General features: G+C 52.8%; 1 protein-coding gene across 4 annotated transcripts in view; it reads right to left on the bottom strand.

Moving 5' to 3' along the window:
* Window positions 1-6,514, bottom strand: part of MYH7B (myosin heavy chain 7B) — a 29,403-nt gene extending 22,889 nt beyond the window's left edge. Inside the window, exons 1-8 of one of the 4 annotated variants that reach the window (XM_054845465.1) lie at window positions 6,496-6,514; window positions 5,575-5,730; window positions 4,690-4,793; window positions 2,771-2,914; window positions 2,510-2,666; window positions 2,380-2,407; window positions 1,129-1,225; window positions 251-274 (exon numbers count right to left, since the gene is read on the bottom strand). In XM_054845465.1, coding sequence (XP_054701440.1) covers window positions 251-274; window positions 1,129-1,225; window positions 2,380-2,407; window positions 2,510-2,666; window positions 2,771-2,914; window positions 4,690-4,793; window positions 5,575-5,671 — 651 coding nt within the window. In that variant the 5' untranslated portion in view covers window positions 5,672-5,730; window positions 6,496-6,514. Of the gene's footprint in view, window positions 1-250; window positions 275-1,128; window positions 1,226-1,481; window positions 1,671-1,698; window positions 2,031-2,379; window positions 2,408-2,509; window positions 2,667-2,770; window positions 2,915-4,689; window positions 4,794-5,574; window positions 5,731-6,495 lie in introns of those variants that run through there. The other 3 variants (XM_054845468.1, XM_054845467.1, XM_054845469.1) reach the window with 3 other exon arrangements.
* Between the last annotated feature and the right edge of the window lie 10,153 nt (window positions 6,515-16,667).

Raw genomic sequence — 16,667 nt, forward strand, 5'->3', positions numbered from 1 at the left:
AAGAGTAATGATACCTTGAAGGAGAGGTTGGAATCAGATAGAAAGTCATTAAGAGATGAACCACCAAAGCTTCACACTATGGGAAGGTGGGAGATACAAAGCCAAGCAGAGAACTAAATGCTGGGGCAGCCCTTGCTCCAAGACCCAAGGCAGAGGCCCCGCACAGGCACTCCTCATCCCCCTGCCATAGCTCTGTGGTGCAGCAGAACTCTGTCCTCAGCATTAAAGATTAGGAGTCTACAACACTTACCCCAGTTTTAGTGGCAACAGATGCCTAGAGAAAGGAAAGAAAATTGTCTTTAGAAATCCAGAAAAGCCAGGCAAGAACCACAAGAAACATGGTCAGAAAAGCAGGGCATGACCATTTAGTGCCAAAAAAGTCCAAGAAAAAAATGGGAGGATTAAACTTTATAAGAGATGCCAAAAAGTTGTTAAATAGATTAGCTCAAGAAAATAAAGAAATGCATCAAAAAGCAAGAACAGTTAAATCCAAACCCAAAGAAGAGTAAAGATAATAATGCTGAAGTATTGCTTGTCTGATACCCAAAGCAGCCAGTTTGCTTCTACAAGGGAAAAGCAGGCTGGAGCCTCAACGTATCAAGAAGAAATAAGCAATTGCAAGGGCAGCTCAAAAATAACCAGCACCAAAGAAACGCAAGAATCAAAACAAGAGCAAGAAAAGCACAAGGTAGAAAAGGGTCAAAATGAAGAAGAGGAGAAAAAAAAAGGAGAAAAGGATGAAAAGCAAGGCTTAAAAGAGGCAAGGTGGGAAATGGCATGTTTACTCCATTCTTTTAACGCTCCTTAAGAAGAAGATCTGTAGGGTGTTGAAGGAGGAAGAGAAGATAAAGAGGGCATCTAAAGCATCTCTTCCAGGCTGCGCAGATTGAGCAGCCACATAAAAAAAAAATCCATTTCCCCTTGAGCAGAATAATTTCAAGCCTTGCTTGTTCAAAAGTCAGGGAAAAGCCAAGCCCTGGGTGGATCAGACCAAAACACGCTTCCAAATGCAAAAAGTTGGGGGAAGAAAAAAAAAAAGTAAAAAGAAGAAGAAAGGGGGAGGGGGGGGGAAGAAAAAATAAAGGAAGGAAGAAAACAGCAAGAACTTGTTTCAAAAGAGGGTCTTACTAATTTCTTGCCCGGTGTGTCGCCCAAGGCTGCGACAATGGCAAAGTACTGAATGACCCGCTTGGTGTTTACAGTCTTACCAGCACCAGATTCTCCGCTTAGAGTAACAGAAATACACAGATCAAGGACATGAGGCAAAGAACAGGCAAAACTTCAAACAGAGACCCTGCCAACCTGCCGCCCCGCTCATCATGCCAGAGGCAGATGAAAAGCATCAGAGGGACAGAGAGGCCAGCGCTATCAATCCCCTCCAGCCTGGGGGTGTACGTGCTTGTCTTTGGGGCTTGTCTTTGGAGTGAAACCCAGCTCCATCCTCAACGTGTCCTCCGGCTACGAGCCCGGGCTCTGCCTACCTCCTCGAAGGTGCCACGGGGGGGTCAGCTGCCTGCTGCAGATATGGCAGGAGGTGCCAGCACCCACCAAGACTGAACAGCCTTGGCCCCAGGGCTTCAGCTGTCTGGGATCAGCCAGGAACCAGCTTCCCCTGCTCCCACTCGGGTAGTTTCAGCACACCCCGTGTTGTTGGGGGTGTTGGAGATGGTGGTGGCACTGCACCAGGGTGAATCCTACCTGGGTGAGCACGGGGGCCAGCATGCCCAGCACGGGGTGCGGGAGGCTGGCGAGCCCTGCTGAGCTCATCCCTATAGTTAGCTGCTCTCCCATTGTAATCCCAGATCACAAAGAGCCGGGAGGGAGCCAGAGAGCAGAGCCGCCACCGGACACGCGCCAAGCATCTCTCCGCAGCCCCTGCCTTTCCTAATTAGGCTATGGCCGAGGCTAAAAATGTTCGTGGCTCCTGGCAGCGGCATAGGGTCCTTTAGAGTCCTTTATATAGCCCTTATCTATATGTCACTTGAAATCAACCTGGCCTACACTCTCCCACGTCACCCTCCTCCCCCGCCGCCGCCCCTCTGGCTGCTGCCACCATCTCCCTCTGGCCTTGGCCTCCATCTCTCCTTCCCCCTCGCTCCTGGGAGGGCACCGGTGGCTGGGGCGCCCCACGGCAGCTCCCGCAGCTGTCGGGGTGCGGGGGAGCCTGCCTGCCAGGCCTGCGCGGGGCTTTGTCACCTGGCGTGGTGGCGGCGGCAGGCTGGGCGGGAAGGGACGGGGGGGCTGACAGCTGCCAGTGTGGGGGGGTGACGTGGCCGAGGCGGCCCTCCTGAGGCATGGGGTGCCCCAGGAGTGCAGCGTGGGGGGTCTCTACTGCTCTGACCAGGGCTGGGCAGGGCGAGGGCATGGAGGGGCACTTACGTGATGAGCATGGACTGGTTTTCGCGGTCTGGAAGAGAAGGAGCAGGCATTAGGCCAGTGGCACCCACCACAGCCCCTGCCCCGGGGACCCAGACCCCCCAAAATGGAGGTCCCTAAGGCGAGGGCTTACTGCGCAGCATGTCGTTGTAGGCGTTGTCGGCAATGGAGTAGATGTGCGGGGGCGCCTCAGAGCGCCGCTTGCCCTTGTAGGCTGCCACCACGGGTGCAGTGTAGACGGGCAGCCACTTGTAGGGGTTGATGGTGACACAGAAGAGCCCCGAGTAGGTCTGCGGGGGAAAAGGGGGCATATGAGGGATGGGGGGGTCCCGACGCCCCTTCACCCCCCACCCCACGGGGTGACCCCCCCATCCCTCAGGCACCATCAGCTTACATAGATCATCCAGTGGGAGTAGCGGCGCTTCAGGTTGTAGAGCACAGAGGCCTCGTTGAGGTGTGTCAGCATGGCCATGTCCTCGATCATGTCGAACTTGGGGGGGTTCATGGCCTGCACCTCATCCTCCTTCACCACCCGTGTCTGCCAGAGGAGGGGGGACACATCAGATGGACCCCAGGCCCCACCAAACACCCTCTCTCCCAAAACCCGCCAGGTGGACAGACATAGTGATAGTCCCACGCTGGGGACAACCCTGGCGCTGTGCCTCCTGTCCTCCTGACAGAGCTGCCCTCCATTTTGGGGTGACGGGGCTAGGAGTGCCCCACCAGCACCCTGGCCACAAAGCCCAGCTGGGACAAGCAAGCCCCAGTCCTATCCCCTCCCCAGGGAGACGGGCTGTGGCTGAGCCTGACAGAGGGGGTCCAAGCTGGGGGGCACCAAGATGTCACCCCACAACATGCTCAACACCCCCATCCTGTGCTCTTATTCACAGCCTAAAACCCTGTGGCGGTGCGGTCTTTCGCTCGGAGAGATCCCTGCTTATTTGGGCAAACAGCTGAAGCCTGTACCGCATCACTTAGAACTGGATTTATTTAATCCCGCGAAGCCAAGCGCTGGGAAACTATCGCATTACCTATCTGGCCTGAATGGAAGAAACTGGATTTAGCAAATGGTCTTGTTAATAAAAATCAAATGAAACTTTTCAAAGAGGTTTGGGGATTTTTTTTTTACAGGTGAATATGAAGTGTGTGGTGTTAAAAGGTGTTAGGTGTTAAAAGCAGGAGGGCAGGTAGAAGGTTAAGGGTGGGGTTATGTCTCTTGAAACTGTTTCTGCTGGAAATGTTGATCCAGGGAAAAAACATATAGTTTCAGATTTCATAAATCCATGACAAATTGTTAAAAAAGACAGTTTCAAGAGGGAAAGGCAAAAAACGTTTGGAAACTGCTTTGTTTGCAGAAGCTGAAGATCTTTTAAACATCAGAATCAACTTTTTAAATTTATATCCCCTCCTCAATAAATTCTATTTTGGAGAGACCAAATTTCTTTACTTTTTTTCCCAGTTTCAGATAAAAATATTTTCAAAGCCTTGACACTTTTCAAAGACAATTACATATATTTCTTTTAAATTCAGCAGACATGAGCCCTTCTCAGTGCCATGCTGACTAGCTGAGAAATGGAAATCATAAAGTCTACCATTTACTGCCTGGTCAGGTCCTTGTCCTTTTTCCCAGTTCTACACCAGTATGAGTCCCTGCACTGCAAGGAAGTTGCAGAGCCCTGTGACTCCCATAGCCAAGAAAGGAATATTAATTAAGCTCATTTGCAGCTATTTGTACTGGATATTATCTTGACAAATATCAGCTGATCCTTGCTCACTTTGCCTCCCTTCCACTGCAGGAAAGCAGGACCCTCACCACAGCTGGTCCTACCCCTTTGCTCAGCGCCTCTTCTCCCAACAGCACTGCTCATTCCACTGCAAATCCCAGCTAAAATGAGCAGGAATTGGCCAATTGGCCCCTTACCTCTTGTTTCAGCCTTTGAGATGAGCCGGGCAGCGGTTCAGCATGGCAAAGGGCTGTGCTGGGGCAGGCACTGTCTTTGGGCAGCCCTTCCTCCCACAGCCGGGAGCCATGCGGGGCCAGCCCCTGTCCTCCTTCGCTCTGTCTCACACGGTAAATCATGCTTGAAAGCAAACACTCGATGGGGGGATGCTGAACCGTTGCCACTCTTGGCAAGTAATTGGCCTACGTGTCCTGACATACTGCGGTGTGCGTCCCCTCGGGGCATGACTGATCACCGAGTGTGGAAGGGTTATCAGCAAGAGCTCTGCTAGTTTCAGACGTGATCTTGTCACACATATCCCCCCTCCGCACACACTTGCTCTCCCTTGGAAAATGAAAGGTATTTTGCTTACTTCCTTATTTTTGGTTTCCACAGTGACTTTGCCACCAGAGCTTTCTTTGATTTCCACTTCAATATAAGCTTCTTTCTCATCTGGGATCCAAGCTCGCTTCTTTCCTGGAGGAGAAAGGAAAGGGGAAAGGGAAAGGTGAAAAGTGAAAAGTGAAAGGGAAGGGAAAAGGGGAAGGGAAGGGAAGGGAAGGGAAGGGAAAGGAGACACAAAACAGGTTGAAATGTAGGAAACCATTTGAAATTGTCAACTGAAAGCCACACAAATGCAGTCCAATAGCATGGAAGGACGGTGATTATTCCTTCCTATGTTCTTGGTCATAGGAGCTGGGATTTCTTTGCCTTCTTCATGTTTGGCAGCTGTTTACTTTGCCAGGGTCAACTTTTAGCCTGATAGAAGTCTGCTGCTTCATGTGTGCTTGCACTTGGACCATCATGAAAAAAGGATGATGAGAGGAAGCAAAACTCTCTTCATTTGCTGAACTGAGAGGAACAAGTTGGGCACGGGAGCCTGAGCATGGCGAACCGCAGTACAACAGGGTGGCTGGGATGGAGCAGACACCTCCAAAATGAAACGGAGCTGGAGAAGGCTTTGACACCAGTCGCTCAGCCCATGTCCCTCAGCCCTGCTGCCCCTCAGGGTCGGGGGAGATGAAGGGCCACCTCCACCTGCACCTTGGCAAACAAGGGGAAAGTCAAAAGCCTGCTTTTCCTACTTCTGAGATCTTCCTGTCCTCCAGGGTGGTGGGGGAAATTCTGCAGCACCTGCAGTACCAGGAGGAGCAGCACTGCGAAAGGGACGGGGATGGACTCCAAAGAGAGCCATGGCGAAGGGGCTGGTTTGGGGCACATACATGGGGCTGTGCCAAGAGCTGCCTCAGGGTCTTACCATCGAACGGGATTGTCTGAAGCTTCAGCTGCTCCGTGTAGCTTTTCCGGAGGTATTCAGCAGCCTCCCCAAACTCCGACATGTCCAGCATAGACATCTTGCCTGGCTGGAGGAAGACTTGGCAGCAGTGAAGGAAGAGTGAAAGACACCTGAACGCTGAAAGGAGGGAAGGGACAAGGAGTCAGTGCATGAGGAAAGCACCCGCCACTGGGCTGCTAAGCAAGAGCAATACAGTCATCAAATACACTTTTAATTTTAGAGGGTGAGAGAAGACAGCGACAACAATACTAGCTAATAATAACTGTAATAACAAGACAATTACTGAACACTTTCCCTTCTGCTGCTATCAGCCCCGCACTACAAGTCCCAGCTGGGTGAGCTGGCATTGCTTTGGTGTCAAAATCCACATTCACATTTTAGGCATCACTAGAGATTGTCCACGACACCCCTTTTCCTGATAAACTCAGCTAAAACTTATTCCAGCTCTAGGGACTTGTTGGAGTCCTGGTACCTTGCACAAAACCTTTGCAAAGACCTAGATCCCTTTTGCAGAGCAATATGGCAGGAAGATAAATGCAAAACTGGAGCTATTATCGCTGGGAAGACCCCTTCTAGAAGATCGCCGTGACAGCTGCTTGGAAAAGCACTTTTACGATAGTGCTTTCTAATATCCATCTAATGCGGTATCACACTGCAGAGCTCTGAAATGTCGCAGCTATCACGAACGTAGCCACTGCTGGTAGCCAGCAACTTGGCAAAGCGCACGGACCTTAGCAAAAATGCTCTCGGTCCAGGTCTGTCCCACCCTCCCCTGTACCGCCAGAGTCAGCCCCTGTCCTCCAGGAACATCCACCCTGCGGAGGTGAAGCGGGTTAGTAGCAGAGGACAAGCGTGCACACAGACATGCTCTTTATTACTAACCTTGGTGATAGGACTGAGTGGCTGTGTGTGTGCAGCAAAGCCCCTTTTTATTGTGTCTGTCAAGGTCAGAGTGGGAAAAGATATGTCAGAAATTCCCATGTGTCATGTCCACACAGCTCCATTGGTGCTGCTGTCCCACTGCCCGGAGAGACACAAAAGGCAAACTTCGCTTTTATCTCTCTGCAAATGCAGCCTGGTTATTTTTATTCCTGTATTGTCAGGCGAGTACAAAGGCAGAGCAAGAGACTCCAGCTCAGGGAAGCAGCGCAGCTCTCCAAGCCTGCCCGTACTGCCTGCTCCGGCAGGGAGTGGAGGAACGAGGGCTTCGCTGTTTCCTCCTGCACCTGAGCAATCGGTCCTCCTGCTTCTCCCCTGCACCCTGCCAGGAGAGCGGCTGCCTGGTGGGATGTGTGTGGCTGCTGGCTTTCCAAGCTGGAGCATCCCAACCTCTCCATCAGCTCTGGTTCGGCCTCTCCCTGGGCAGACTGCTCAGGAGGAGGGGACCAGGGAAGGACTTTGGGGCTTGGTCTCTGCTACCCGCTTGTCTTCTTCTCAAAAGGCTCGGCTTATTTCCCAAGGCACACCAGCTGCTGCCCATTTAACACCAAACCTCACAAACACCAGAATTTTCTTTTCTGGTTATAGGCAAGGGAAACTTGATGGTTTTGTCAGAGGGGTCTGATGCTCCCAGGAGCTGTAGCAGCCCCTGGGCAGCCCCCCAGGAGAGGCACGTTGCTGGGCAGGGGAGCTTGACCTCCCTGCTCTGTCTTGCTGCCATGGATGGGCTCTGCCCTTGGCAAGCAAACCCCCCTTGCCTTGGCTTGGGAGCTTGGTTCATGGCTAGACCACACTAAAGATCTTTCTATAGAGAGGTTTCTGGGTTTCCTCCACACCATTTTACCTAGGCAGCACCCAAAGACACCGTGTACAATGTGGTGATCACAGCCCAGAGCTACGTCCTTGCAGCACCACTATAGGCTGTCCGAGATGGGAACGGGACCCAGCGGTGGGCAGCCAGACCCACACCTGTGCCAGGCTCAAGGAAGAGCCATTTTAGTTGCTGGCGTCTGAAGTGTAGTGAGGTTTCTGCTCTCTGGGCTGGCCATGTTGCTGCCTCCCCGAGGGACCCTTGTGCCTGCCCAACAAGCACTCCGCTCTTCTCTTTGCCTTTGCTTTGGTGCATTTAAAAAGCAAAGCAGGGCTGGATGCTTTTTTTTTGCATCTCCTCTCCCTCCTGCCCACACCAGGCCAGGCTGTGTCGCTGTCAAGAGCAGGACCAGCATGCACCTTCCCCAGGGCAAAGGGCCCCACAGAGAAGCCCAACGATTGCAGCCGGGATGTGATGCCCTGCCAGGGTGGGCTACTGCCACTCAGCTCCCTGGGGAACATGGACAGTCCGCTCTGCAGCACCACTCTGCTCCTTCCCAGACACAAAGGCACTCCGTGCCCGCCATGGGAGCAGGGGCACTGGTGGGCTGCTTGGATTCAACACAGACTTGCATGAAACGAGCTGCAGCCGCCTCCAGAGCTGGAAATCAGCCTAACTAGAGCTGGATGACTTGAGACCCCCAGATGCACATGCAGGGAGGGACAGCGTCTGGGCCCCCTATACAGTGTGGATGGCTGCATCCTTGGCCAGGGCGTGCCTTGATGCCAAACCACCTCTTGGCTCCCCTTTTGTGTGGTCATGTCCTGAGGACAGAGGAATTAGAAATAACCCCACTGAGGTGATAGTGGAGAGCCAGGGCCCATGGCTGCAGGGTTTTGCTATTCCCCACTCAGTACCCCTCACACTCCAAAGTAACTTGGGGATGTTGTATCCTCCTGAGAGTAGGGGAAACTGAGGCACGGGGTAATTAAGGATTAGCTGCACAGTGCTGTGCCCAGGCTGGATGTGGCATGGCCTCTGCCACGGCCAGAATAGCAGCACCAGGAGCTGCTTAGGGCATGCGGCTTCAGCCTGGGCACGCAGCCCAGATTGCAGAGAGATTTTTGCAGCCCCAGAACCTGCCCTGAACCTAAGCCAGGCACTGGGGGGGGGTTCTGCTGAAGCCCCAGCAGCGGTCAGTCCTTCCATCCAGCACACAGGCATGGTTTGCTGCTACACCCCGCGAGTCTGGGTTCCCAGTGCTGTCTCCCCTACACCCCCCTGATAGGCTGGTCTTCTGCCTTCCCACCCTGCTTTGGAGTGAAGTCTGGGAGATTCATGGAATGGAGGAAGACTCCAGACCTCCTCCCTGTGGTTTCAGCCCCAGCAGAGAGGATGGCTGGGCTCAGGGACGAGTTGATATTGCCTTCACTGGCTGCGCGGTGTAACATAAAGACTTTGCATGGTGCCAGTCCTCCTCATGAATTAAAATGCTCCCATGGAGGGGAGCCTGTAGCATGAAAAAGGAGACTTTGAGCACATCAGGAAGCCCCCATCTCCATGTCCCATGTGGGCACTGTCTCACCAGGCTGTTGTTCAGAAGCTCAGGTCCTTATCAGGATTTGGCGGCAGCTGGTGCGGAGCTGGACTCTGTGGATGCGTCTACTGCAATTCTTCTGGGGAGATCATCAGGGGGACACCAGTCCTGAGATTCCTCTTGACCGTGGTGTGACAGAGGTGCTCAACCTTGCTGAGATGGCAGAGTTTCAGTGTCCTGAAGAGCCACGGGCGCTGGTGGACCACAGGTCCCTCTGAGGTTACCCTGGTGGTCTTCTGCCTCCCTGTCCTGGGCTCGGAGTCAGGTTTCCACCCACACGCTGGAGGGACCCGACGCCTTTGGTGGGTCCAGTGCCAAGCACCTTTGCCACGAGTGTCCCAGCAGTGGGCCGAGCTTTCGGCCCAGATCTACCAGCTGGCCCAGCCTCACACATTCTTCTCAGGGCATGTACTCGCCCCACGCCCTGCTCACCCCCTCCCCTGCCTTATCTTTAAAGCGATTTTATTTTCGGAGATTCCTTCTGCAGTTCCTTCTGTTTGCCCTAGTTTCTCTCCCTCTTTGAAGAGGTTCCAGCAGGATCCATCAAAGGCTGAGCAGATCTGTAGAAGGGGAAATGTGGAATGGTCGCTCCAGCAGCTGCTGAAGTACACTTCCGCTGCGTTCGGGAATTTTTGGCACTGGCGTTTGTGATGTGGTTTTCAGGGCGGTAGGAAGCTCATCCTCATATTGCTGGCAAGGCCTTAGCTGTGCCCTGCTCGGACAGGTGTGATGGGGCATCCTCAGCGGGGCAGTGGCTGCAGAGGGCTCCTATGGACCTCCCACGAAACCCCAAGGGCACTACGAGGAGCCCATAGCTTTAGCCTGAGCAGAGGGGAGTTGGCTTTAGGTGGCTATTGCCCAAAGCGAACAGTCTGCCCAAATGTCCCATCAGCCCTGCACGACCATCCTCAGCAGTGGGAGCATCTCCCACTCTTCCCCCCACCCCGTAGCTTTGTGCTTGGAAAGAGGCTGGGGCTTCTCAGCTGTGCCCCCAAGGGCTGGACAAGCCTCTCCCCATGGGACAGGACACCACCAGCACCAGATTGCGGAGCTACCCCCTCGATGAGCATTTTGTGGTCAGATCAGCTCCCACCCAGCCCCGGAGAGCCAGGAGGGTGCCAGGGGCTCAGCCATCCTCTCTGGAGAAATCCCCCAGCTGCTCCCCAACCCCCAGGAGGAATGTTTCCCATTAGCAGGCTCTGATAAGTGGCAGGAAGGAGAATTACTCAATGTGTCAGGCAGTTCGCTAGAGGTTTCCACACTTAACATATCACCGCTATCAGCTCCCTGAAATGCACTGGAGGGGAGTGCGAAGGCGACTGATTAGATAAAGACAATCTGCGGAGGGGCTATTTCAGGCATATTTCCATCGAGCGAGAATGCCTGCTTACAACGAGACAGGGAGAGGTGACAGGCCAGCGCTGTGACGTCTGACAGCGTCCCTCTGGCTCAGCCTGGCCGTGCAAGGCTCCCTCCAAAGCAACCCCCTAAATCCCCACAGCCCCGTCCCACCAGGGTGAGACGGCCGCCACCAGCACAGCACAGCTTTCCATGCACCCCTCCACATCAGCAGGAGAAGGGTGCAGCAGCGATGTGCTGCAGGGACCCCAAAGGGCAGATGCTCCTGCAGGGCTTGTGATGGGGTTGCCACTGGATCCCCTCATCTCAGAGCTCCCTGGGCACTTCCCAGCACGAGTGTCCTGCTGCCTGGATGTCCCACCCCCGGGACAGTGCTGGTCCCCCTGTCCTGAGCCAGCTGTCCTTTGGCCAGGGGTGAAGTCCTGCCTCTATAACCCTTCATGGACGCGCACGAAGCTGCTGAGTGCCTTGGTGCAGTGGTACACACCTTGCCATGGCACGAGGCTTGGGCAGCATAGGCAGGCTGGTGGCTAAGCCTCCAGGCACCGTGCTTACACTGCACGCAGGAAGTCTCCGAAATGAGTATCAGGATTGAGAAAGTACCTGGAAGAGACATGATGTGAGAAATTAGTGTCCAGATTTAGCAAGCAAGGGGCTGGGAAGATCACACGCAGGCATGGAGACAGTAAGATCACCTGGAGACTGGGAAAATTGGAGAGGTTTTATTTGTTCACTTTGAATTTACCAGCTTTGAGGTTTGAGGGTTTTTTTTCTGGGGTTGCCACTGTAAAGCATCTGTTTAGGAATGAAGGTTGTACTGAACACTGCGAAAATTACAGGAATGTGTGAGCCTTCAGTGAAGATGCTTGAGGTTTTGGCAGTACACTTTTAAACAATGAGACAAAAGAGAATCTTGCCCTGTTCATTTGAATACTTAATAGCACCTTAATTACAGCTGGCCTGCTGGGACAGACCCTGGCACACAGCAGCTGTTGGAAATCATGGCTGAGAGTTGCCTTGGAGGCTGCAAGGAAGGCACAGTACCGGGGCAGAACCAGAGCCGGGACGCGGTTCTGCCAGTCCCCATGCAGCATCTGCCCCCGCAGTGCCCTGGCTGTTCTGGTTTTGCATCAGTTTTCATCTGCTTTGAGATCCGGGAGCATGAGTTTGGGTAGTGTCCTGCACACACACTGAGCCCACACAACCAGCCACTTGCAGAGCATTGGTCCCCTGGATGACCCCATCATAGTCCCCTGCTCTCTCCACTCCTCACGCACCTCACGCACCTTCTCCTTTGCTCCATGGGAACCTGGACTAGGGCCATGTTGAGGAGATAAGCTGATGGAAGTGGCCACTCTGGGCTGGGATCTGCTGCTTGGATGTAGCAGTTGTTCCCTTGGCCTGGTGGCGGCCATGGCTCTGCTCTCCTGGTCCATTGATGTAGCCTTCTGCTCACTGCAAGTTCAGACACTGCTCAGCTTGTCCTCCCCTCTGCGCTTGGTCATCAAGCCTCACACTAGATCCAGCTCAGTCTATCTCATGACAAGGGACAATTGTTCAAGATGGAGTGGCAACAGATGTGGGAGTTCTTCATGGGATCTGGTAGGCTTGGACCTTTCTCAAGGCTGGCTGTCACCTAGGAGGGAGCAATATTCCTGCACATCCTCACGTTACAACAGGAAACCTTCTCACCTCACTATGGCTGATCAGACAAGATGGGCTTTTTTTTCTCCAAACTGCAGCAATTCCGGGTTTCCAGTCTCTAGTCTGGATACGCCCTGGTGGGATGCCACCTTGCAGACAGCAGCTTGTCCCTACAAGATGTCCCCTGTCCCTAAGCAAGGCTCTGTCCCATGGCGTTTGGGCTCAAGGGTTACCTTGAGCATCTCAGCACAGCAGCTGAGCTGGAGACACACACGCAGCCCATGCTACAGCCTGTTTGTAAGCCAATGGGTGAAATAAACCTCCCGAAAAGCTCCCCCTAGGAAGCAAGTCCTGGTGTTGGTGGGACTCTGGCCCCGAGGGACCAGCTGCCGGGTCCGTGCACAACCAGTGTGGCAGCTGCTGGGTCCAGACCTGCAGGGATCTGCTTCCCCACAGCAGAAGGGGATCAGCATCCATGGCTGGTCCCCACCTCGGTGCTGCAGAACCTTGAGCACAGCTTGGGGAAGCGAAGGTGCAGCCACACGCAGGTTCAGCACGGCAGCTTCGTTTTCCACCAGCCGGTCCCGCTGCCTCGCAGCCTGGCTCGGTGCTATTTATACCTCGCTCCACGGCCACTTCACGGCACAGAAAGGCCTGGTGGAAAAGCTAAGGAAGTGAAATTACTTTGGGGAAGAAATGACACTACCCGTTTATAAATAACCCGCGTTTCATTGATCTTTTAGATGCTCTCTTGGCAGAGAGTCCAATGTCATCGCTCCAGCAATGCAGACAATACTTGGGCATTGTTTTATTCTCAGTTACAGGGAAAAGGACAGCACCAGCTGCTTTGCTATCTTTAGCCCATGAGAGCACCCTTCAATTGTTCTGCACTTCAAACAATAGGCACACGTGTGGGGGGTTTAAGATTGCTGGCCTTACCAGAGCATTTTGCATCGAAATGTGGCCTTAGAGACAATAGATTTCTTTCATGCCCTGGCTGTAGCTGGTATTTATACGACAGAGAAGCCAGGGTGCAAGAGCTCTGCCTTGTTTTTCTTGTGCATGATGGGCCAGCGAGAGGTTCGGCTCCCCAGGGAGCCCTCTGAACTCTCTTCCACGAAAATAGCCTCATTGTTCTGTCTGTATTTGGCTGGTTCCAAACATCACATCATCCCCTCCGCTCGTGGGGTCAAGTTAATGGCTTTGGTACTATTCTATTGCAAAAACGAGTTTCTGCATTAATGCACAAATATCCTGAGATACCACAGAGTTGGCCAAACCTCAGACTTGGCTAAGTTGGTTTCTTTGCAGCTGGAAGAGCAAAGGAGAATTGGGGGATTTATTTTTTTGGCCCCCACTATAGGGTACCAGGGAAAGCGAGCGTGCCCGCGTGCGGTTGATGAGCGATTCTTTGAAGGCGCGGACGGGCAGCCAGGCACCCAGCTCTGCAACCGGCCCATCAGCTGCAGTGTATCAAATGCCCACGCATAACTCAGCAGCGTCGTGGGCAAACGATCTGCTCATTTTCTGGTGGCTCTGCCAGTGCCCTTGGTGCTGGGCTGCCTCTGCCCTGCGTGGCCGGGGGGCCGTGGGCATCCCGGGTGCGGGATGCGGCTGCGTGGGGACGTACCTGCCGCAAAGCTCCCGTTCCTGCGTCAGGCGCTGATGAGTGAGAAAAGCAGGGTCTTGTCAGAACTATTTATTCCCCCCTGTCGTGGCTGATGTTGTATTGAGTTTCAATTGTCTGAGCCCTGGGCAGCCTTTGAAAGGGGACGTGACATCCCAAAGCCACAAAGCCCATCTTTGAAGGCTCTTTAACAGCCACAGGAGAGGTTTACAAGTATAAAGTGCTTTTCTTTAAACTTTGCAGGACTCTATTTTTAGCAAATAAAGATAATGTCCCAGTTGCTGTTGTTCATCTTTTGTTGCATGTAACATGCCAAATACTTACCATGTCTGCCATATTTTTTTATCATTTAACCTTCTCTGAGCTGCATCGCAGCTCTCTTATGCATGTAGCAGAGATTATGGGCTATTTGCATGCACAAATTCTCCCCGGGCTACTGGATTACTTGGAAAAGATCTCATTCTCCAGACTGAATTTGGAAAAGAGAAAGAAAAGGCAAGCCAGAGCTCTCTATAAAAAGAGTTTTCCCAGTCAGAGCAGGGTGCATTTGTTCTGGGAGCTCCCGAGGACAGGGCAGGACCTTTTTCCAACTTACCTGCAATGAAACCGGAGCATTTTTTGCAATGTTTTGCTTAGAAATTCAAGCTTTTTATGCTCTTTCTCAGAGACTCAGAGAAAATGGAGAGGAGAGGGGACTCAGGACCCTGCCAGGACTGAGGATGGAGGGGGGAAATGCTTCTGTTTGAGTAAACTCTGTCTTTCTACATCGTCATTAAAACTCTTGGACTTTTTTCCTCACTTCCACCCCTCGCCAACACACGAGCAAACAAACCTTGCCCAGCGGGGGGTCTAAGCAGGCTCCCGGTGCGGGGCTGTTTTCCGGTGAGACAAGACTGGATCTACCAGTCCACTTCCAAATTTACAGCCTGGATCTGTATTAATTAAGGTGTGAATCCACAGTTACCGATCAAAGGGATGGCAGAGAGGAAAGAGTAGGACTCCTGAGTCCAGAAAAGAGACAAGGTGGGTGCTAAAATCACAGAGCTTTATTTCAGAGAGAAATCTCTAAAAGCAGAGCTAAGAGGCTTGCAATGACCTGGACAACTCCTGGCACTGGTAATAGGATGAAGAGTCGGCTGTCTCTCGGCTTGGCCTGACCACCAGTGATGATCTATGGATGGCGACCGAGCATAACAACAAGCATTGCCCAGTGCTCGCTGGAGAAACCCCTCCAGCACGGGCAGGCGTGTCCCAGGCTGGGAGGCTGCCTTTGCACCCCCCTCTGAACGCGTCCCACGGCCAGTCCCCCTGCCTGGGGCTTTCCCTTGCTGCCCCAGGGTGCAGGCATGGGTGAGGGCGTGAGCAGCACACATGTGAGCGCAGCATGCGTGTGCGAGCCTGGCACCCTCCTCAGCTGTCACTCTCTAGGTTAATATATGCGTGTGTATGTATATATATATATACATAGCCTTAATCCACCCGCAGCCTCTCTGCAGGTTGGATGGGTCAGGGACTCTCCTACACAGCCAGGCTCCAGGGCGAAGGGCTCTTAGGGTAGATGGGAAACCGAGGCAAAGGATAAAGTCACTTGCCCCAAGTCACCAGCAAGTCAGTGGCCAAGTGAGGAAAGGATGCCGTCTTCCTCCCAGGCGGTCCAGCGAGGCACCTTACAGCCCTGGGACAGGTCACAAGGAGATTGGGAGGTCTCCATCGTGGGACGTTTTCAAGCCTTGGCTAAGTAAAGCCAGAGCCACTCTGATCTCATCCTAGGGACGGTCTCACTGTGAGCAGGAGGCTGGGATAGAGACCAGCCCCTTCCCTCTCTCATTCCCTGACGTGAGGAAATGTCCGAGCTAATCCCCGGTGGTAGAGCAGACAGAAGAAATTAGTATCTGCGGGCAGCACACTAGAGTCAATGAAATAATTCACAAATTCCCATTCCCGGTTTTGTGATTGCAGGATCTGAGCATCGTAAGTGGATTTACTCGTTCTGCTCCCAAAGCTGCATTAGTGAAAAATTAAGTCCAAATAAAGATGCAGATCCGAGGCTGGTGTTCAGCTGTTGTTCTCCTGGCTGCACACAAGTGTCACACAACCCTCCCTTCACCAGCCATCGACGATTTGAAACGTTCAGAACGCAGGTCACAAACCAAGACCAGCCCCGCTGCTTTCATTGGAGCCTCATGGTTATATCGTAACTGTGCTGCAAAAATGCTTAAGTAATTATAGTACTCCAGTAGGTACACAAATGATTGCCTTGTGACGACAATATATCTTTTTTCTAGTTACGCTGTTGTGTTGATGGTACCTTACTGGCAAACGTGTTAGAGTTGTTTCATTTTGGTACACTTTTTGTAAGGGCAGAGTGAGTCAGTTCCTTTGTGAATTTGTTTATATAGTACTGTTTGTTTAAATAGTAGGAAGGACCTGGTTTGGTTTGGATTTGTTTACACACAAACACATTTTATCTGTTCCTAATAAAGACATGCTCCTGCAGAAATAACCCTCTTGATTTGTCACAGTGCCGTTTCGAGCCCTATTGCTGGGAAATGAATGGCCTGCAAGTATATGAAACTGCTCTGAAATCTGAGATTTACCAGATGTACTCGACTGAGGAGGCACAGAACAGCCCCCAGCCTCGGATCCGTCCGAAATGAGAGCAGAGAGCAACCCTATCTCCTGATGAACCGAGACAAAGTGAGCGTAAATACGCATCTAGAGTGGGAGAAAAATATCAGCTTGCATTACGCCGCAGGGCATCCCAGGGACTGCCGAGGAGCCGGGAGCGCCTCCCTACCGCGGCACGGCACACGGCTGGGGATGTCTCCCTGGGAACACCCGGGTGCACTCAACAGCCTCTCGGGGAACAAGCGGGGGACATCTGCAATGGGGGCTACCAATGGGCTGGGCTGCATCGAGGTACCCCCAGCCACCCCCTTTCCCAGGTTCTGTCAGTGCAGTGCAGCAAAGGGATGTGGGCGATGAAGAAGTTGAAGAAATGGAAATGTGTTGGGTAGAAACACGAAGATGTTTCCAGTATCGGTTCATTTTGGGTTCTTTAATTTCCAAAGCCAGGC

The sequence above is a fragment of the Grus americana genome, chromosome 17 (assembly GCF_028858705.1).
Source record: "Grus americana isolate bGruAme1 chromosome 17, bGruAme1.mat, whole genome shotgun sequence".
NCBI classification, from domain to species: Eukaryota; Metazoa; Chordata; class Aves; order Gruiformes; family Gruidae; genus Grus; species Grus americana.